The sequence below is a fragment of the Notamacropus eugenii genome, chromosome 5 (genome assembly GCF_028372415.1).
Source record: "Notamacropus eugenii isolate mMacEug1 chromosome 5, mMacEug1.pri_v2, whole genome shotgun sequence".
NCBI lineage: Eukaryota > Metazoa > Chordata > Mammalia > Diprotodontia > Macropodidae > Notamacropus > Notamacropus eugenii.
This window is the reverse complement of record NC_092876.1, coordinates 17,372,188-17,395,258: the sequence shown is the minus strand read 5'-3', so window position 1 is coordinate 17,395,258 and position 23,071 is coordinate 17,372,188. Positions and strand designations below refer to the sequence as shown.

The 23,071-nt window shown below is 39.8% G+C and overlaps 1 protein-coding gene across 2 annotated transcripts in view; it reads left to right on the top strand.

Annotated features, from left to right (window-relative positions):
• Positions 1–14,799: 14,799 nt before the first annotated feature.
• Positions 14,800–23,071, top strand: part of LOC140503520 (uncharacterized) — a 38,745-nt gene continuing 30,473 nt past the window's right edge. For both annotated transcript variants that reach the window (XM_072607581.1, XM_072607580.1), the window contains exons 1-2: positions 14,800–14,998; positions 15,105–15,192. In XM_072607581.1, coding sequence (XP_072463682.1) covers positions 15,191–15,192 — 2 coding nt within the window. In that variant the 5' untranslated portion in view covers positions 14,800–14,998; positions 15,105–15,190. The remainder of the gene's footprint in view (positions 14,999–15,104; positions 15,193–23,071) is intronic.

The window sequence follows — 23,071 nt, the reverse complement described above, 5'->3', positions numbered from 1 at the left end:
ATGAGCATGTAGGGGTCTGAGCATGACTTTCTCCCTGCCTCTACCCCCATCCTGTTCTCTCCATGGATTTCCAGGTTACCTGAAAGTCTCTCAATGTATCTGCTTTTCCAATAACCCTGGAGATCCACATGTGGAGGGTCTTTTCCAATGACTTCTATCTTCCCATTATGTGTCCCAAGTATTTAAGTTTCAGCTTTTGTATTTGTCCTTTCTGAATAGTCTGAATAAATTTCTTTAAGTATAGACTGATTTGTCCACCTTACTGTCCAAGGGACTTTCAAAAGTCTTCTCCAGGACCACAACTCAAAAACATATGTTGTTTGAGGCTCAACTCCTCTCATAGCTCCAGAGTGACTGATCTCCATTGCTACTGGAAAGAATATAGCTTGGAGTCTATGGACTTCTTATTCATTTCTTATTCTGAGTGATAGTGCCAATGTGGGGATTTGGGAATGACAGTGAGGATGGCCAGCCCTCCTGCCAGCTCAGGGTGCCATGGGGCATGCTAGAAGGAGCATCCAGTACCATGGAGGGCATCATTGGCGGGGCCAGTTCTAGGAGGGTCTACTTGCTGTGAGTAGGTGGAGACAGTGGAGTAAAGAAGCTCAAGGAGAAAGGAGAAGTTTTTTAGGGAGTGATCCCAGTGATCATAATGGAAAGGGAGAGTAATGGAGGACTGGGTTTGGGGAAGGATGAATGTGCAGGGAAAAATGGCAGTAATGTGGTGGACAAGAGATTTCTGGTAGCAGTCAGAGATCCTGTTGCACTGAGATCAGGGGAGTGGGAGGCGTGAAGTTGCTGCTTACTGTACTGAGCATGCACCAGAAGGCTGGAGGCTTACTCTCCAGGGTTCTGTGGTGAGGGAGTGTAGCCTGGGTTCAGGGGCCAAGCTACCTACACTAGGGATTGCCCATTGAAACCTCAACTCCTCTGGAACTAGCCTGAATTCACACTAGGGGCCCACTCTTTGGTTTCTTTCTGACATAACCAGAAGACCCTTTGCAGAGAGAGTGTTCCCCAGGTGGTCAGGCAGGCCCTGTGTCTGAGGCCCAAGGCTCTCCATGGCCCTGTCTCTCATTTCCTGCTTCTCCCTAGGTGAGTATCAGGGCTGAGCTGGGGGAGGAATGACATGGTACAGAGATGGACACAGGGCCAGAGAGAAGGTTCTTGGCCTCACTAAATCCTAGGTCTGTATGGTCATCTGAATCTGCCCTACATTAATGTCACAGAAGAGTTGAGGGAAAGCAACTAATTTAAGAGAAATGGCTGGAAGCAGTTTGGAATCATGTATAATCTGAGCTTCTCTTCCAAGGCTATGTTACCTTTACCTGATTAGGGCACAGAGAGGTGAATCTTTCCCCCAAGCACCATCTTGTTGAGGTTAATCAGGGAGGGAGAAGGTGAAATGGGTCCAATCTATCTTTTTCCCAGGGCAATCAGGTAGGGAAAAGGGGGTGTCTATCCATCGTTCCCAGGGTAGTGAGGGAGGGAAAAGGGGGTGTCCAACCATCCTCCATCCATCTATTACTCCCAGGGTCATCAGAGAGGGACAAGACAGGGATGGATCTTAGATAAACGGGTATAGTGATTTTTTATTTTTATTTTTAATGTTCTACAATCAATACCATAAAACTTAGATTTTTTTCCCCCTTACTTACCTCCACCACCCCCCTCCCTCCCAAAGACGGCATACAATTCTATATAGGATCTACACATACTTTCCTATTGAATACGTTTTCACTATAGTCATGCTGTGTAGATGAACAAAAATAAGTCGAAGAAATCATATAACAAATCAAAACATAATACACACACACAGAAGAATGATCTGTTACATTCTGCGAATGAATTCCATAGTTCTTTCTCTGAGTGTGGAAGGCATTTTGCCTTAGAAGACCATTGAAATTTTTTTTTTAAGTTCTTGTGTTGTTACAAAGTTCCAAGTCTACCAGAAAAACTCTTGCACACTGTGGTCGTTGCTGTGCACAAAGTCCTCCTGGTTCTGCTCCTTTCACTCAGCATCAGGTCATATAATCCTTCCAGGCCTCTCTGAAGTCGTCTTGTTCATCATTTCTTATGGTGCAATAGTACTCCATTACATTCATATACCATAATTTGTTCAGCCATTCCCCAATTGATGGGCATCCCCTTGATTTCCAGTTTTTGGCTACTACAAAGAGAGCTGCTATAAATATTTTTGTACATGTGGGACCCTTTCCCATTTTTATGATCTCTTGGGGATACAGTCCTAGTAGAGCTATTGCTGGGTCAAAGGGTATGCACATTTTTGTAGCCCTTTGGGCATAGTTCCAAACTGATCTCCAGATGAGCTCACAGCTCCACCAACAATGAATTAGTATTCCAACTCTCCCACATCCTCTCCAACATTTATCATTTTCCTGTTCTGTCATATTTGCCAATCTAATAGGTGTGATGTGGTACCTCAGAGTTGTTTTGATTAGCATCTCTCTAATCAAAAGTGATTTAGAACATTTTTTCATACTATTATAGATATCTTTAGTTTCTTCCTCTGAAAATTGCCTGTTCATATCCTTTGACTATTTGTCAATTGGGGAATGATTTGTATTGTTTTATATTTGACTCAGTTCTCTATATATTCTAGAAAAGAGGCCTTTATCCTCGAGATTAGCTGTAAAAATTCATTCCTAATTTACTACATCCCTCTGAATTTTGGTTGCATTGGGTTTGGTTGTGCAAAAACTTTTCAGTTTAATGTAATCAAAATTATCCATCTTGCATGGTATAATGATTTTGAAGAAGGGCCAGAGTTTCATAAAATTTAGAATTGAAATTGGTCTAACCCCATTTTCCAGATGGGCACCCTGAGGTAAGACACATGAAGCAACTGGATTCCACAGGTATTAACTTAGGAATTACAAGCAGCTCTTCTGATCATGGACCTGGTGTTCTTTATACTCCAGCTCTTTAGCATCCCCTAGGCCTGTGCGAGAGAAGTGTTTCATACTTCATGGCCCTCTGAATGTAACCAACAGGAGGATACTATGCTGAGAAACCTCTTTGATTGAGTTATAGAATAATCCATCAATGGCATAGACCAAAAGTGACCAACGAGTTGGAGGGAAGCTTTTTAAACCTTTGAATGAAAACCTATGATGAAATGTTTTGACCTTGGTTGGAAGAATCAATTAACCTTCTGGAGCCAGGGCACTCAGAGGTGATCAGTACATGAGCATTCTGGCCATAGCCCAGAGTGAACCTTTGCAAGGCTCTGAGGAGGTGATGCTGTCACCTGCAGCCTGGGAGTGGGGCTTGTCACATTCCTTTGGGCTCATTCTCCCAAGACATTTCATCCTTTGGTGAATCTGATTTTGTCTGGGTTTCCTTTTCCTCTCTCCCAACTTAATTGTTCACCCCTAATTTATGGAATAATTCTACAGCTTAATCATAGAAGCATATCTTACCTGATCAGTGAGTGTAAGCGAAAAACGTCTAGCTAACTAAATCGATTGTGGTTGGGCAGGTGGAACAGCCCCTCTTATTCTCCTAGTACCCTCCTTCCTTGCATCTGTCAAATTCTTGCCTTACCATAAAACCCAGATCAGACTCTGCCTTCTCCATTGAACATTTCTGAACAGCCTCAGGCAGTAATAGCTTTGCCCTTTGTCCTTCTTGTAGCCGCACATCCATCCCCACTTCTTAAATGGATGTACCGTGGTGGGGTTTTCTTCTCAATCGTTCTCTGTTTCAGGAAACAGAATGTTGTGATAGGAGGAGAATGGAATTAAGAGGTTCATGAGCTGCCTTCCAAACCCAGCTCTGCTTCTAGGTTCCTCTAGGCTCATCAGTGCTCCTCTTTATTCCGTAGTTTACTGTTATGTAACATGACAAAGTTAGACTAGCCCATGTCTAAGGTTCCTCTGATTTTGAGACTGATGATGCTGCTTCACCCTAGAGACTATGGGCCCCTGAGGCTTGAGACTGAGTTTGAGCTAATTGATGAGCCTTCCTTACCTGCTAGGAGACAGGGAAGGAATCTTGGACTTAGAATGAGAAGCTCGAGTCCCTGGGATAGTGTGAGGAAAACCCTTGGAAACAGTTGAGATGTGCCCTAGATGTGGGTGGTCAACGTCATCACCAGAGCTGCCACTGAAGAAAAAGCTAAGGCTGGTTGGGACAGAGTGTGGCTCCATGAAGAGAGGTATGTGTGTGTGTGTGTGTGTGTGTATGTATGTATGCATGTGCACATGTGAGTAGCAGTGCACACACATGAATATGCTCACATATTTTTATAGACACGTACATTATGTGTGCTTATGTGAGTACAAATGTAAGTGCAATACATATACACATCATTGTGTGCATACATACATGTTGCTTTGTGTCATTGCATGCATTTACATATGTTCATGAGCACTGGAAACTTTGTGAGAATGCTCCATCTCTGTCTTCTTCTTCCATATTCACTACTCTTATTCAGAGACTTCCAGGGCCCAGAATATCTGTGAGGATGGGCCAGGCTGAGCTTAGTTATCTAGACATGTACAGTGGGGAAGGACTGGGCCAGGGGACTAAGGACATCCCTCTTCCTCCCTCTCAATCTCTCATCTGTCATTGGTCATTAGTGTTTGGGAAGGGATGGAGATTGCCTTTACAGATCCTTCTGGATCCAGTCCAGTCTTCTGATGCCTGAAGAGCTGGGGGAGAAGGGCAGTGGTGGCTATAGATCTGGGGCTAGATCTCAGACTTGGATCAGTCTGTCCTCTGGGGGTGCACAGCCCTTTACTTAAGACTGTTGAGGTCCTCAGCCCTGCAGAGACCTTAATGAACACTCTCTGTAGTGCCACCCTGTAAGGGATGGCAGGAACCAGAGCTGCCTTTCTTGTGAAGGGTGGAGTCACCAGGGCATCAGAGATCTGAGAGTCCCTGGGGATTGGTGGAAGGGAGCCTGGGAGAGTTTGGGCACTCACTGAGTTTTTAAGAGGCAGGAGAACCTGGGGCAGAGATCTCTGTGGTCATTGATCCTGAGACAATGGCCAGCCTGAGTTGGTGGGTTGGGGATGGGGGGGGCGAGCAAGCCAGGACTAGAGCTCAGGTCCTGGGGAGTGGAGAGAACTGGAGGAAGGGCAGATGCAGGAGCAAGTCATCTGAGGACCTGTTAATTTCCTTATCACTCTTGACAATTAGGCACTAAACCCAAGACGTGAGCACCCACTGAAGGAACAAGTTTGTAGTTGGTGCCTTCTAAAATGGAGGCTAATGGAAGGGATGCAATAGACAGAGCACCGGGGCCTGGAGTCTGGAGACCTGAGTTCATATGTGGTCTCAGACACTTGCTAGCTGTGTGCCCCAAGGTGAGTCATTTAAGCTTTGTCTGCCTCTGTTTCCTCAGTTGTAAAATGGCATTTACTACCCAGGGTTTTGAGGATCCACTGAGATAACATTTGTAAAGTGCTTAGCAAAGCACCAGGCACAGAGTAGGCACTATATAAAGCTAGTATTTTCATTATCAGTGACTGTGATGAAGATAATAAATTCTAGTCCATGAGATCCAAGACCTAGGCATTCTGCCCCAGTCACAGATTTGTCACTCACTGACTCTGGGGCTTTCTTTTCTCCCTTCCTATTCATATCCCACATATCTCTTTCTTCCCTTCCCCCTAGAGTCTCATTCCAAGCTGTTCCTCTCAGCCTTGCAGGGTCCTTTGGTGCCACCGGGGAGGGGTTTTCAGGGGAGGTCATACTGTGGTGCAGGAGGCCAGAAGAGGTATATGAGTGGTGAGTGACATTCAGTCTATGCAGGAAGGGACCCTGGGACCCTTATGGAAGAAGGACCTTGGCAATTCTCAAACTCATTTTTCCCTAAAGTCTTGGGGAGTCCAGGACTCTGGGTACTATGACAGCATTTACATGTGACAACAAGCCCACATGTTAAGTCTGAGCTCAGTGAAGCCCTGGAAATCTGGGTGATAGGTGAGAGAGAGGAGGACCAGGACTGGGACTCGGAGCAGGTTCTGGTTTCTTGGGGTGAGAGGGTCAAAGAACACTTTTGCAGAGGTCAGTGTGAAAAGTTATGGTGAGTGCCATGAGAGGACAGAGGGGGAGCCAGGGAAGAGACCATGTGTGGAGGGGGTGCTTTAGGCAATGCTGATTGGGTTAGGGTGGAGGCAAGGGCCAACTCTTTACTCCCAGAGAATGAGGAAGTTTGAGCATCTCCCCCTTCCAGGGAATATCTACCTCCCTCTCTAGCCCTTCAGTATTCAGGTAGTGCCCTGACCACAAGGTGGTCATGCTGGCATGTTGCTGACCTCACCTTGTAGAGGTCATGAACAGACCCCACCATTGAGGACTTTCTAATCAAACCTAGGAACTCAGAATGGGGATAGAGGCACTCTGATACTCTGCCGGATTGGAGTATGGAAGGAACTCAAACACTGTAACAGAAAAGAGAACAATCTAGATTTTCTTTTTTAAGGTTAGAGTTAAGTTCCCATGAAAGGAGAAGGGCAAAGAGGGTTTAGGGAGGGCAAGGGAAAGTCATCCTAGGTAACTAACTCCCGCCTCTCTCAGGGAAGACTTTGAGAGCTTAGTCTTTATGCTTTCACCTCCAGACACCCTTCCCAATCCTTCTCTTTCAGCCTGACCCAACCCCGTGGTGGCCTCAGAGAGGTATGTGACCCTCCTGTGTTGGGGGCCACCTCAAGGAGTGAGGTTGGCTCTGTACAAGGATGGAGATGAGACATCTATGACCACCAGTGACCCAACCCAAGATGGAGCTGAATTCCCTTTGATCCATGTGAACATCAACTAACGTGGAAAGTATAGATGCCTATATCTCTTTGCGGTAGACAGTCCTGTCTTGGCCCTGCCCAGTGATTCCCTGGAACTTATAGTTCAAGCTTAGGGGCAGATATCTGCATAGCTCCCTTGCCTTAAGACTTGGTACTTTGTAGGGAAGGGCAGGGGAGAGGAGGTTGGAAAGAAGGGAGAGAGCAAGAGAGAGAGTGAGAGAGAGCGAGAGCGAGAGAGAGAGAGAGAGAGAGAGAGAGAGAGAGAGAGAGAGAGAGAGAGAGAGAGAGAGAGAGGGAGGGAGGGAGGGAGGGAGGGAGGGAGGGACAGGGACAGAGACAGAGACAGGGACAGAGAGTGAATATGAAAAGTATTTAATTTTTATGTGCTAAATACTGTAAATATGAAAAGAAGTTAAAAAGCCAGTCCCTATTCTCAGGGAGGTGAAAATGGCACATATAAGAAATTACATGTATATATATGTGTATATTGTATACAAATCCACAAACACCCATATATACACACACATATACAATCATAAAGCAGGGGAAGAGAGGGTCACAGAATGTGGTAGAGTCTCCAGATTGAGAAGGTTGCGGACTGTGAGGTAGAGAAATCCAGAGTGAGCAGTGGACTTCAGAGTGAAGTAAGCATGGCCAAGGTTCCTCAGGAGACAGTGGTTGTGTCAGGGACTCTCCAGTCCTAAGAAAGCAGCTTGTAGATCTGACCTGGACAGAGGAAGAGACCCAAGAGAGACTTTGCCTTTCCCCTCGATTATGGGGCCATGTTCTGCATGGATGTCAGGCCGAGCACATGGCCATTCACCCCAACAAAGTGTCTCCTTCCTTCCTGGTAATATACATTTCTTCATTCATTATTTTAGGAATGCAGGGTGCTCCCTCTCAGGTGCCAGGTAAGTGTGAACAGATGAGGCAGAACTCACAGAACTGGGGGCAATATCTTCTCATCTCTTCAGGCCCAAACCTAGCTCTTACTACAGAAGATTGGTGGCTAGCCTGGTATCAATGTTCAGGAGAATGTTTGCAGGTTATTAAGGGATCAAAGGGAAGGATTTTCTGAGGTCATTGGAGTCTGAGGACTGATTTCTCCTCACCATCCCTGTCCCCACTCAGCAGGCAGCAACTTATGATCACCATTGCCTGCAGCTCCATCTTTTTCCTCCTTCTGGTCTTGGCTTTCCTTTGCTATCATCACACCCAGGCTGGTGAGTTTAGAGGTAAAGAGTGAACTCCATGAGTTGTAATTCACTACTGATGTTGGAATGAAGGCTGGGACCTGTGTTTCCCTATTGGTGAACTCCCTAGATTCTCTTCTAGCTTGAAATAACATGATCCTTACCACCCCTATTCTCCTTCTCCTTCTCTCTCTCTCTCTCTCTCTCTCTCTCTCTCTCTCTCTCTCTCTTTCTCTCTCCCTTTTCCTCTGTCTCTCTTTTTCCTTCCTTTCCTCCCTCCCTCCCCATCACTTTCTCTCTCTCTCTTTCTCTCTAATCCCTCTCTTCCCCCATCACATGAAGAATTCTATATCAGGACAGAAATAGTTTAGCTTCTCAATGGCTAACATCTTGCTGTGACCCTGTGACCTCAACTCTAGTAAGAGACTCTGAGGCAAGAGTATGATGAGGTTTCACTAAGCACAACATGCTTACCCCTCATCCCCTTCCTTCTCCACTCCCTTCCAGGCTTCCTATGTTATCCTTAGTCTATCTGTATCTTTCCCCCTAGACTTCAAACTATCCTGTGGGTAGGGGTCATTGATGTGTGTTAGGGCAAGAGATGATACCAGGAGCTCAGAACCTGACAGGACCTTCTTTTCCCTTTAGGTACAGAGTTGTTCAAGTGGAAACAGATGGAGACATCTCAGTGTTAAACCTATCCCATAATCCTTAAGTTGAACAACCCTGTCTTATCTTTGGTATCAACATTCTCCCTGACTCCCCCCACTGTATGCCCATATGCTTTGCCTCCTGGCTTTTTCTTTCCGCAATATCTAAATCATTAATTTTTCTTTCCCCTTTCTCACAACAGAGCCCTGTCACTCACTCATGAAAATCCCTTGGATAACGAAGTTTGAAGACACCCAAGGACTGGTCTTTACCTAGTTGAAGGTTCCCAAGTGAGAAGTGAGCAGCATCTTCTAAGCTTCTCACAGAACTCACATTTGATGCCCCTGGTTTTGCATTGATGCTCACACGTAAACCTCTTCTTTTCTCCAAGGAGTAGTAAGGAACCTAAAGCATATTAGCTTTTTCCACATGGATTATCTGGTGGAAGGTATACAGTTGTGTCTCTGACTTATTTTGTATTGACTTATATATAATTATAGTATATTTATATTGATTCATCATATCTGAACATGAGTACTGACCTATGAGAGAATTTTGTCCCTTCTGACAATACCCATGAAGATCTAAAGTTGTGAAAATGTGATGTGGCTTTCATTAGATATTATGTTATTTTAAGTACCCCAATACAAACTGTTACTCATTCTGACCATTTTGGTTCCATGTGGTGAATATGTGAGGAAGATAGTGACATAGATACGCAAAGGAATCAGAATTGAACCATCTCAAATTGCTGTACTGGAGTTTGCTAATGGACTCGCCTGTAATGCATTCTCACCACATTTTTCTCAATTTTTAAATTTTAGAAAAAATTATAGAATTAAATACTAAACATTAAATGCACAATAAGAAAGGAAAAATAAATGTTATAAAATTAAATATTAAACCTAAATCATAAAACAAAAAAAGAAAAAAAAACATGTCATGTGCAGAATAGAATGAAGGAGAGGATTCAAAACATATAGCAATAAATTTCCTTTTCTAGAAAACCTATGTTTTAAATATTACATGTTGTGTTAAGAACTATCCATCTTTTATTTTTGTAAATTGAAAATACAAATGTCTCAAGCAGTCACAGAAGCAATAAAAGACATAAATAGAAGAACTGTGTGTGGTTTTGTGGTGTGTGTAGTTGGTAGGAAAGAAAGATGGAAAAAGAACACACCAAGGAAGAAATAAGGAGGACAATGTATTAGAATATGTGAGAAGAAGCAACCATGGAGAAAGGAACAGGGGAGCATGCATTACATGAATGTCACTCTGATCTGAGTTGGACAAGGAAGGGGAAATCACAGTTCCATTGTGCTGATAGTATTCCTTCTCTTTAACAACCATCTTTTTCTATATAAGAGGAGGTTGCAGGGGAAGGACCCCAGTCTCAGCTTCTCTGGGAAGGAAGTGGTGGATCACCAATCCAGACACAGAAAGAACTGATAGAGAAAATTGATCAAGAAAAATAAAACAAGCAAGGCTTCCTAGAGACCAGATCCAAAATACCTCTGGAACAGTGGAGAGACCGAAGCTGGGAATGAGCATTGCTCTGTCTGAATAGGTGTCTTCAAAAGGGAAGATTCAGTGGTCTTTGTAGGAAACCTAAATTGGTGGGTACAAAAATAGAAGGAGAAGATAGATGACAGAAGAATTTCAGAGTGAGCTTTGATTGGCTGATTTAATTCAACAGACTTTTATTAAGCTCCTTTTAATCCGGATAGGAAGACATTTGTATTTTGAAGGGTCACTCATTTCTTTTTTCCCTACTGGAACAAAATGAAACCATCATCCACTGCCAAATTGCCTGCTGTATTTATCTTTTTAGGATTCTCTTGATTCCTTGGTACAAGTTTTGAAGTTTCTCTTCTAAGCTATTTATTCTCCTTCCATTTTTCCCCATTGAGGGCACTTATCACATGGACACATAACTCTACATGCTTCATTTCTTGCAGCTACTCCTATAGTCCTGTATTTCCCCCATGAGGGTTTATCTATCCTTGTACTTGCCAATTACTCTCTTCTAGCTTTCCTTTGGGGTAAATCTATGTCTATAATGTTTCTTTCTAGCATTCTATCCTTCTCCTGGTTACTCCTATCTATGGCCTCAGTTTCTGATTTGAAACCTTGTTCCAGGATAGATTCTGCTGCATTCTCTATTCTTAGATACAGTTGTTATGTGTTATGTGATCCTTATTTTGATTTCAGAATCTTCTATCAGTGGTTTTTTACCTCCTGTTTCTGTACCTGAGATCAAGGTTGTGAGAAACAAAAGAAAGAATCCTGTTTCCACAGAATTAAAAACTACTTCCAGGTTTTCAGGAGTGATAACAGGATGTAAGTCAGAAATGACTAGTTCTAATCAGATCTGCGACCTAGTAGAACCAGGCTTTTGATTATGTAAAAGGTCAGAAGCCTGCACACATGATTTAACAAGCTGTTTCAGGGGGAACATATCAAGTAGAAGAAATTGGAAGAGGTGTTCCAGGAAGTTGAATCTAGGCAATATAGAACAAAGGGGGAAATTTGAATTGGAAATAGGGCATAAATAGCCTTGCATTTTTCTGAGCAAATGTGCTCCATTAGGGAGTTACCCATTCACAAGGAATGCAGAATAAATATAAAATAAAATAGCTTTCCTGACTTCATGATGAGTATTTTCTCTCTTGAGCAGCCATGGTGCTCACAATTTGGGGGCTCACCCACGATCCAAGCATTGGAAAGGGGAATGCCTGCCATGGAGAATTGTTGATTCTCAACAGACTGATCCACAAGGACTGTTTCCCTGCTTTGGAGTGCAAACTTCCTGAGACTCATTGTTTTTTTTTTTTAGTTGCTGTGAACCCAGGAACATGGGTAAAATAGCAATAGAGGTATATATTATGCAATCAGAAGACTATGTGCACAGGTGAAGGTAGAGAAAATTGACTTTTATGTATCATTTTGACAGTGGGAGCATCCTACAAGTGTGAGAGGGGTTCTGGTAAAAGTGAGCAAAGTAAAGGAGGGTAGCCTATCTGGGGCCTGTCTCATAAAAAGACAGTGTAATGGTAAAGTAAAAAGGTCTTAGCCCAGGAAGGTAGGTTGGGGGAACAAGGAAAGAAAGGCACCATGGAAGGAGTTGAGGAAACCCGGGTAATCATCCTTTCAAAATAGTCACTTAGTGGAGGGTGGGGAAGAGACAAAAATAGGAAAGGAGCCAGTAAAACTTACCCAGCCTGATACCTTTCTTTTTCTTGATCTGGCTACTTCTTAAACAACCCTATTCAATGAATGGGCATTGCCTCACCCTAAGTGAGTACCTGCAAAGACCTTGGCCTAAAGGGCCCAAAGTCTCCCAGTGCATCCTGGGTCATCTCCAGTCATCCTGAGGAATATCAGGTCTCTGGATTCAGATGACTCTGGAGGAGAAGTGAGGCCAGTGACCTACACAACACTCCCTCACTCAAAACAAAGTCAAGTGCAAGTCATGTCATCACTTCTCTGATGGCATGGTCTTCTTCGGCAATGAAGGATGAACATAATTTGTTCCATATTATTTGCTATATAATTAGCAAAAAAAACTCCTCCAGCACCCAGCCAAGAGTGAAAGGCTGAGAGTTTTGAACTCAGGTTTAATTAGGTCTCAAAACTGAATTTGTATTTTAGGTTTAAATTAAATCAATGTATTTGATATGAGACAGTTTCCTTAAAATTACAAAATAAGAGGATTTTCTATCTTTAAAAATTTATCACTCTAGGATAAAATCTCTTTGCAGCAGGTTGGTGGAGAAATGTGGCTCTCTAGGTACATAAATTGCTAAGCATTTAACTCCCTCTAGTTTCTAAGGGGCAGAGAAGCAGGATGAAATTGCATGTGATCTTTTAAATTTTATTTGTTATATAAAAGAAAATGGAGGTAGTCTGAGTAAATATTAGGAAAGGGAGAGATAAAAGCTTGAATGAACATATAGAAGTTAGAAGAGAAAAAGGAATATTTTGGAGAAAGATGGATGTGGGCAATAATGAGCCCATGTGCTCTCAGTTACTCCCTCCCCCATCCTTCTTCAGATGATTTGGACATATTGAGTCTGATTTTGAAAACCAATAGACAAAGTTATGAAATGTTAGAAGGAGTTATGTCTATGTGCCTTTTGGGCTGAATCTGTTAGAGAGTTTTATTGAATTTAATTTGAGTATTGACTATGGTAAAAGTATTGGTTCAACTAATTAATAAGCTGCAAAGGTGTCTGCTTAGCGGGGAAGTTGAACACACCTTGTTAGCATTGATTCAAATTCCTTAGGTCTTTTTGTCTGGGCTAAAGCCTTTAGCTAATCTGATTCAAAACATTTTTCTAAAACGTTCCTAGAAGAAATGGGAGTAAGGAGTTGAAATTTCTAAGGCAGCTCTTTATCTGAAGTTTAAAAGGAGGTAGGACTTCAGTTATTTAAGGAAATAGAAGGAAAGTTTATTCAGAGACAGGAATATACATCCATGTTTCTTTTTATTTATTTTATTTTTTTTTAAGCCAAAGAAAACAAAGTTTATTAAGGATTTGCCTAATTGGGTTGCCTCTTAAGGAGCCTAAGTATTTGTAACGCTTGTATTCACAAGCTGGCCAGATAGAATCCCAGCTAGACAGAGTCTGAGCTGGATTGCATCTGAGCACCTTCATGGAGGCAAGGTGTGACTTAAATACAGAAAAGAGTGTAGGAGGGATCTGGGGGGGGCGGGGGGGTCTGGCAGTCCAGGGTGATGGGAGGAGGGGTTTAGGAAGGGTCTTGAGAAGTCCAAGGAGGGTCAAAGACTGGAAACACCTGGAGGCTATCACCATGTTTCTTTTTAGGGGAATAAATGAATTTGTGGATAATATTTCCTCTTAAAATGCCAGGAGTATTCGACTTAGTAATATAAATAAGTGAAATGCTTCCATATTGTTATTTGTTATTATGATTGTAAAGTGCTTGGCACAATGATTGGCGATGAATAAATGCTATCTGAATGTGAACTATTTAAATAAAATAACTTTATATGGGTTTTCTTAGATTTGCTAATGTTGATGAGATATATAACTTTCTGCATAAAGCATTTCAGAAACATGTCTGACTAAAAATCAAAGTCATCAGATGGGTAATTAATTTTGGTTTCAAGTTTAAATACATGATAAATATTTATGGCATTGTTATATTTCTAAATTTACTTTTACCGTGTAACTGAGTAAGCAGTTGTGTCATCTGTGTTAGAAAAGCAATTTCTCTTTTGGTCTAAATGTTATTAGATTAAGAATTGTACTGTTCAAGAAAAATGATGAATGAGTTAAGAAGTTGTTAAGTCATTCTATCTGACCGTGTAAGAAATTATAAATTTCCCTTTATACAAAAGGAAGTTTCAGTTAAAATTGTTTTGCTATAAATCAAATATTTACAAAAGTATATTCGTGAAATGAAATTTGGCAATTATGCAAAGACTTTGTTTAAGACCTCCTCTTGTGATTTTTGTCCATTATGTTCAAGACCAGAGAATTTAGGAACTTTGTGGTATTTAGGGTTTAATAGCATCAAAAGCTGGTTTTAAGAAAGGGAAATATTTTTATGAAGATATGTTTTGCAAAATCTTTTGTATAATTTTTAGAAGACCTATTAAATTTCTATTTGAAAGCCAATTTGTTGTAGTAATTTGATATTGGTGACAAATTATGTCCAAATCTACTGTGAATTTTCTGAGTTTCTGGGTGAGACCTTGACATTTGGGAAGTTATGCTTATATAGAGGCTTTATGGGGAATGAAGTTGGATGATGGGATAGGAGACAAGAATTTTATGGTCCAGTATTGGGGGAAAGTCGTGTGGTGTTTTAGGATAAGGGGAAAGATGCCTTCAGGTTAGAGAATAAACTAGGAAAGTGCCCTTAGGGCACTGTTTGTATCATCATCAATGTCCTCAGATTGTCTTTAAATGGGTGCTTTGAGAGAAACAGAATCATTGCTTCATGTTCTAAGTACCCCAAGAAAGGACATTAGTCTTAATCAGTGCTCCACTCTAAGTTTTTTAAAGGTAGAGGTAAAATAGGTGGAATGACTCAAGACCACTTAACATTCTCTGGAAGTTTTGAGATTGAGTAATGAGCCTTGAAACAGCATCCTTACAATTTTGTCATACCCTTCCCCCACTCTCTCCTCCTTAGCCAGGAAGATTGCCAACAGTCTCGGGGTTTTTCTATTTATCCCAGATTGGATTAAATAGAGAGAGAGATTTACCTTTGCCTACCTGGCAAAAGGGAAGGAGCAGCAGCTACAAGTGAGGGCCCCACAGGAAATGACCCTGAACCCCTGGGTCTGGAAAGCCTGGAAGCAAGACCTAAGCACCTCAAAATTAGAAACTAGACTCCCTCAAAACCTGGGTAAGCCTGCTCTCTTAAAGTTGTGGTCTTAACATATTAATCATAGCATGATGTCCCTGAGTGGCAGTAGGTTTTTTTCAAGTTTCAAATGGGTAAACTTTCATAGATGGAGATCCCAAGGAAGGAACTTGGTTGGCTGAGAATTTGCACATGTATAGAAATGATCTCTACTGATTAGCTGTTGGAAGCATAATGTAAGTACTTGAAAATTTTCTGTTTTCGTTGAAGCAGTTGGTAAATTGGTACTCTTGTATGAGAATAATTAGGTCATTGGAAAAGTAATAAAGATGTATGTCTGTATGGAATAAAGTCCTTAAAAGTTTCAGAATAATGTAAGAATAATTGGGCATCGGTACAACTGACTGAAGGACCCAGCTGTTATTTTATTAATTATTGAAACCAAATTACAGACATCTTCAGTTTGGGGAAAAATTTCAGTGCAATTTTCTTACAGGGTTGTAACTTGTGGAATATTTTTTCATTGATGGAAAAGTTAACTTCATTCAAAATTTGTTACTATTATATTTATACTGTGTGTTCTGTGGTACCCAAAGATCTAGAAAGTTTTATGGGGAGAAATGGGAAATTTGATTTTATGTTGTTATTTAATCAGGAACTAGCACAAGAGTGGAAACACAAGCAAACTACTTCTGGCTTGCTTTAAAGATGTTCCCTAAGCAATGTGAGATTATCGTCACACCTGAAACTCATTATTCGAACTTGCTATTCAAGACTTTATTGGATTGTTAACTGTTATTCTGAGTGTGACTCCAGGTTTGATTATCAAGAAATGCTGTTGAACTACTGACACATGATGCCAACAACCATATGGGATGCACCTAATGAAGTGCAGAGGGTGTTCTCATGGGAAGTTTGGGGGAACCACTATTCTGCATGAAGTGAGGTAGGATTCTCCTGACTCAATTTCCACACTGTGACACTTGGAATACTTTAAGCCTGGCTCAATGCAATAACTGGAATTGACTTCTTCTGCCTGGAATTTCCATGAAGTTAGGAAAATGTTGTTCCCTTCTTTTGTTATGTCCCCACTCTTTAAATGGCAAATTTCTACTATCAAAACTTTTGTAAGCACAATAGCAAATCCATTAAGTAATAGATTGTACTGGAACATCTAAAGTTACTATAGTAAGATATAAATATAAGATTGAGCTATTTGGTTTAGGACTTTAGGCCAAACAACAACTAACTATTTAGCCCTGACATCTATTACTAGTACATATTTCTGTTATCAGTTAGGGACTTTTAATGCTTCATAATGATATGGAGGCAATTAGGTGAAGAGCTTGTGAACTTGGGGTATTATTCTGCTATTTAGCTAATAGCATACTTTTACAATTATCCAGTATGATATTAGTTAATATCATACTTAATACAATTAGTTAATATTAAAAGAAAAATGGCTTGTCATCTATCTTGTGAATGCTTTAAAACAAGCATAACATCACCAGAAACTGGAATTGTTTTATGACTTGATTTGTACTGTGTTAAAATTGAGTACTCAGTGTATTTATGTATGTATTAGAGCCTGTTGTTAGGAAAATCTCATCCTTCTGATGGGGGAATGAATAATGGATTAATGTAAAGTATAAAAAACTGGGTTCTAATGAGTAGAGACATAAAGGTTGCATGATGATTTCAAATTATGTCAAGATCAGTTTTGTAGGAGAATGGACAGAAAAACATGGATTCCTATAAGAAGATGACAAGAACATGCTAAGATGCTGTGATGCTCTGCTGGGATGGGTGGAAGAGTGTCCAGACCAGCGAACTTCGTCAGATGATATTTCCCCTCTGCTCCACCTCCCTAGACTGATGTATGAGATGAGACTTTTAAATAGACAATTTATTGCTTTACCTTTTCTTTTGGGTCCCTGTATCTGTACTTACAAAAGGGACTGCCTCCTTTGATTGGTCAATGTGTCAGTCAACTTCTCCCCCTTCCCATATTTATTATCTCCATCTAAAGATGATATGGATGAGGAGAAGAATTCATATGAGGAAGGGAGTGAGGAACGAATAACTATGATGTAAGAAATATATGGAAACAGAATTTGAACAAAAGAAAAAGGAAAGAATTGTGAGAAAAAAAGAAAGAATTCTATTTCCTCAGGATTAATAACCACTCCCAGCTTTTGAGGAATGATAGCAGGATGCAAATCAAAGGTGACTGGTTCTAATTGGGGTGGTGACTTAGCAGAAGCAAGCTATTGATTAAGGAAAAGGTTAGAAGCTTGTATGCATACTTTAATGAGTTGTTTGAGGGGGGAAATATCAAGGAGAAGAACATGGAAGATTTTGTGCAGGAATTTGCATCTAGCCAATGGGAAACAAAGGGGGAAATTTGAATTGGGAACAAGACACAAATAGCCTTGCATTTGTCTGAGCAAATTTGTCTGCTCCATTAGGGAGTTATCCATTCACAATGAATGTAGAATAAATGTAGCATAAAAGAAGAGCTTGTCTCACTTCAAAATAAGCATTTCTTTCTACAGCAAGTATGGAAGAAGACTAGTCCTTGGTCCCGGGTTTTTGGTTGACTATCCCCAGTCATGGCATTGTTGTTGTCTTTTGCTACTTTGGGGCTTCCTACATTGGGACACTGGCATTGTTTTCCTATGTTTATGCCTGAGCTCATGCTGGCTTCCTGGTGGGCCCTCTTTTTCATCACTGGATTTTAGGGAAGTCTTTTTGTGCATTTGTGGAAGAAGCTATTTGGAGGAACATATTAGTCTTCTTTTAATTTCTTTACCATTAAAAAATATGGTATATTATTTTCAGTAATTGTTAAAGTACATATGAAATAAGCTAGTTTCTTCTATTTGCTTTTACACTGCCATCTGAGCTAGAACTCTCAAGAAATCATATTCATTGATAAAAAACATTGGCTTGGAACAGGAAATCTCAAACTCATAGTTACTCATAAGGCAACTCTTGAAGCTGGTATTGCCTTGGAAATTTTTCCTCCCTTAGAGAAGGCTAGATTAAGGAAGTATACCTTCTGAGGAATCAACCTATTCTCTTCAGTAAAGGTTAGGGTTCAAGAAGCAGTTTCCTTGGAATTGGTGCAAACACATGCCTTTTATGGTCATGTTCTTCAGCAGGAGCCAACTTTCATGTTAAAGACCCTCAGGGGTGGACTGATATTAGCTATCTAATAGTTACAGGTTCCATTTGTATAATCTGATGAGTTTATCTAAGGCTAATGTTCTATCATCCCAGAAAACTGACAGAGAAAAATTTTCAATTTGATGACAAACAAAAAATGGCCCTTGATTTTTTATCCATTTAGCATTTATGAAACTTCTAACTCTGCTGTTAAGTTTTTGAAAAAAACCCTCTGAATAAATGACAGCCTTTCTCAACCTTTCCTTCTTTCCTCCTCCCCCAACATTATCTATGTTCCACTTCTATTTAAGTATTGATTCCCTTTGGTGGTCCCTTTCTTATGGGAGGAATGTTTAGAAAATACCACACTGAATATTTGTAACTTAGTTCTGCGGAATACTTTGCATACAGAAGTTATCCCCAGTCTCTACTGAAGCCCAGTAAGTAAAGAAAATTTTTATTTGAATGAAGTATGGTTCTGAGCAATCTTGAATGATTTCTTGCTGCACAATGCCATTGACCTCTTCCTTTTTTTTTACTCTTTCACTGGAATCCTTGTGCAAGGCTCCATGTCAAATGTTCACCGAATAATGGCATTTTTGTATCTAGTATTACTCTATTTTTAAAAATGAGTTTTTGTTGGTCTTTTATTTTTTTACATCACCACTTCCCCCAGCAGAGTCTGTCTCTTTCCTCTTCAAGACAGCCATTCTATACAACAAATCATAATTCTGCAAATGAAAATGAAGAGGGAAAAATCAGCATAACTCAGCAACACAATGAAAAAAGTCTGAAAATACATTTTATAACAAGCATTTTATATTGTTATAAATGTGCATGTATAAATACATTTTATAAAATGCATTTTATAACGCTTATAGATCTCCCACATCTGTGAAAGGGTGGGATGGACCTGTCTTCTTATGTCTCTTCTTTCAAGACTTTCTTATATTTTATAACTGTGCAAGATTCATCTGTAAAAATTTTATCTGTGTATGTCATCATTATGTTTACATTGCTTGCTCTGCTGATTGTGTTCTGCATCAGTTCATGAAGATCTTTTTGTGCTTCTCTATGTACATCACATTCCTTATGTCTTATGGCACAGCTATATTCTCTCATATTCACATACCACATTTTTTTTTTACCATTCCTTAAATGAAGGACATCTATTTTGTTTTTGACTCTTCTCTCATACAAAGTGTTGCTATAATATTTAAGTGTATGTAGGGACTTTTTTCTTGTCAGTGGCCTACTTGTAGACACAAACATAGTAATAATTCTCTAGGAGAAAGGATGTATTTATATATATTTGTATATATGTATATGCATGTATGTCCACTCACTTGCATGAGTACATATTTTTGTATACATATATGTATATTTATGTATCTTATCTATCAAACTCTTAGCAGAGAAATTTGATGCAAAAATGTTTTCCCCATTTGATTACTTCCTTTCTTATCCTACTCGCATTAAATTTGTTTATTCATAAGCCTTTTGTCTTCATTAATCAATGTTAGCTCTCTTATCTTTGTGTTTCTATCCCTTTTTTCCAATAAAGACATTTCCTGCCCATAACTGGGACTATATAAGCTTCTTCTTGTGTAAGGTCACACATCCCTTTAGAATGGATTATTGAATATAATGTGAAGGGTTGGTCTAAGCCTAATTTCTGTCAGATTGCTTTCCATTCTTCTTCATTCATTATCAATAAGATTTTTCCTAAGTAATTTAATTCATCTGATTTGTCAAACACCTCGTTGCTAAGCTTCCTATTTTCTGACTCTCCCTGGCCCAGGTAATCCCACTGACCTTTTTCTCTCTATTTTTAAACCAACACTACATGTATAGATGACTACTGCTCAATAATGCAATTTGAGGTCCAGAAGTCCTATTACCCTTTGGTTCCCTGTGTTTTCATTCTTTTAATTTTTTTAAAATTTAAACTTAAGTACAAAATGAGAAAAAGAAATAAAGCATTGCCATATATACAGTAGACTGAGTATAAGAGAGGATTCAATAGAAAAAAAATGAATTTCCATTAAAAAAATATTTTCAAAGGTACCCAGTTTTTCTTTCCTTCATTTTTGGTTTTATTTTGTTTTCTTCTGTGCACTTTTAACTTTATTTTTCCCTTTCCCCCCCACTGGCACCCTAAGGAGGATTAAAATTAAGGATGGATATATATATATACCTATCTCTCAATTTATCTATAGACATAGACATAGACACTCATATATGTACATGTAAGACTGTACTATGCTTATTTCCTCCTATCATCTGTTTTTTCTGAAGTTGGAAAGCATCTTCCTTCATGGACCAAGTCTTCCTAAATTTTTCTAAATCACTCAGTTCATCATTTCCTACACCACAGCAATATTCCAACCCAATGACATCCTATCTGAGAGAATATCTATGAAAAGTTTTTCCCCAATGTTCTGCATTCCTTCTATCCTTGGCTACACAGGTTTTATTTATATGACACAATTTTAATTTAAAATAATCAAAATTATCCTTTTTACACTTCAACAGCACTCTCACCTTATCATATAGTTTAATGTCTGATATTGCTGAACTTACTTCCTTAGTATCTTTTTTCCTTGTTTTTTGAAATTTCTGACCTTTTGTTCTTCCAAATGAACTTTGTTATTAATTATCTAACTCAGTAAAATAGCTTTTAATAATTTAATTGGTATAACATTAAAAAAACGGATTAGTTAGATAAAATTGTTATTTTAAAATTATATTGGCTTTCCTTACTCATGAACTGTAAATGTTAGTTTATTTGTGATTTAAATTATTTAAATCTGAGTTGATTTGTAAAAAAAGTGTTTTAAGTTTATGTTCATATTGTTACTATGTCTGTTTTGGCAGGCATACATTCAAGTATTTTATGCTCTCTATGCAGTTTAAATGGTCTAAAACAATATTGGATGACCTTGCTAAACTACATAGTATAGTTTCTCTATTTTCCAGTTTTGATTAAATCCATTCTAACTTTAACTTGGCCTGAGCTTATGATTACTATCCTTGCTTTTTTTTACATACTATCTTCTACTCTTGCCCTTTATTTTTTGTGTGTATCTCTCATTTTCATAATGTTTCCTCAAAGCAACATATTGTTGAATTCAAATTTTAAATCTGCTATACATTTTGGTTTTATGGCTAAATTCATCCCATTCACATCCTAAACTACAATTATTTGTGTGTTTTCCTCCTTCCTATTTTCCCTCATTATTCTTCTCATCCTATTTACCCTATCTTTCCTCATTCTTCTGCTTTACTTCTGGTTGTTGTCCTTCATCCTCAAAGAGGATCAAAATTACATCACTGTGGTAGAGTCAAATTTCAATATGTTTGACTGTGGATGAACAGATCAATACAAGCTTGAAATACTGTACCACAGGTTAGGCAGAAATAGTCTGTATGAACATTTGGTGTGGATACTTTAAATTTGTGCATCCTGCATTTCCTTTGAGCTGTTTCAATTCTGCTTTGCTCATAGAGCAGAGCACCTTTTTTGATGTGGGCCCATCATGCTGAGTGGTCCTGTGCCCATGTCTCCCACATTGCACAGTCAATTCCAAAGTTCTTAAGGGAGATCTTGCAAGTGTCCTTGTATCACTTCTTATGACCCCTATGTGAATGCTTGTTCCGTGTGAGTTCTCCATAAAGCAGTGTTTTTGGCAAGTGTACTTTTTGCATTTGGACAACATCAGCAGTCAATCGGAGTTGCGCTCTCTGAAGCAGAGTGGGAAGGCTTGGCAGCTTAGTTTGAATAAGGGACTCAATGTCTGGTACCTCATCCTGCCAGGTTATGTTCAAAATCTTCCTAAGATAGTGCAGATAGAAGCAATTCAATTTCTTGAGATGGTGCTGCTAGACTGTCCAGGTTTCCCTGGCAAACATCAATGAGGACAGCACAATGGCTCAGTAGACCTTCAGTTTAGTAGTCAGTCTAATATTTTTTCTTTCCCATTCTTTCCTTTGGAGCGTCTCAAACACAGATCTAGCTCTGGAAATGCACGAGTCAACCTCATTATCAATGTGCACATCCCTAGAAAGTATACTGCCAAGGGAAATGAACATAGCATTCAAAACTTCTCTCTTTGCTGTAATAGAAGATTCCACGTATGGATGGTGTGGTAGAGACTGATGGAGAACCTGTGTTTTCTTTGCGTTAATTGTTCAGTCAAAATTAGAACAAGCAGCAGAGACCTGATCCATACTTTGTTGGATCTCAATTTCAGAGGCTGCATTGAGTGCACAATCATCTGCAAATAGAAAATCATGCACCAATACTCCCTCCACTTTGGTCTTGGCTTGCAGCCTTTCCAAGTTGAAGAATTTACCATCAGTACAGTAGCTGACTTTGATGCCATGTTTATCCTCTTTGAAAGCATTTGAAAACATCATGCTAAAAAGCATAGAAGCAAGCACACAGTTTTTTTTCACTCCATCAGTGACTAGGATGTCATGAGAGCATTGTCCGTTATCTAGAACAGAACCAACATGCTATCATGAAATCTATGTGCAGTGCTGATGAACTTCTCCAGGCAACCAAATTTTGACATAATTTTCCATAAGCCCTCATGGCTAATGGTATCAAAGGCCTTGGTCAGATCTACAAAAGTTGCGTACAGTTGTTTGTTCTGCTCCTGGAATTGTTGGGCCACAAACACCCTATCAACTGTTCCTTGACCCTTTTTGAAGTCCCACTGTCTCTCAGGTAGATGACCATCTTTGCAGGTGAAAGATCAGTCTATTAAGGAGGACTCTGGTAAGATTCTTGCCAGCAATGACTAAGAGACCCCCACTCCCCCCGACTGTCACAGGACAATCTATTTCCTTTACCTTTATAGAGAGAGACAAATAGAGGCATTCTTGAACTCCTGGGAGGTAACCTCCTCTTGCCATGTAACCTGGAATATTTCAGTCAGCTTT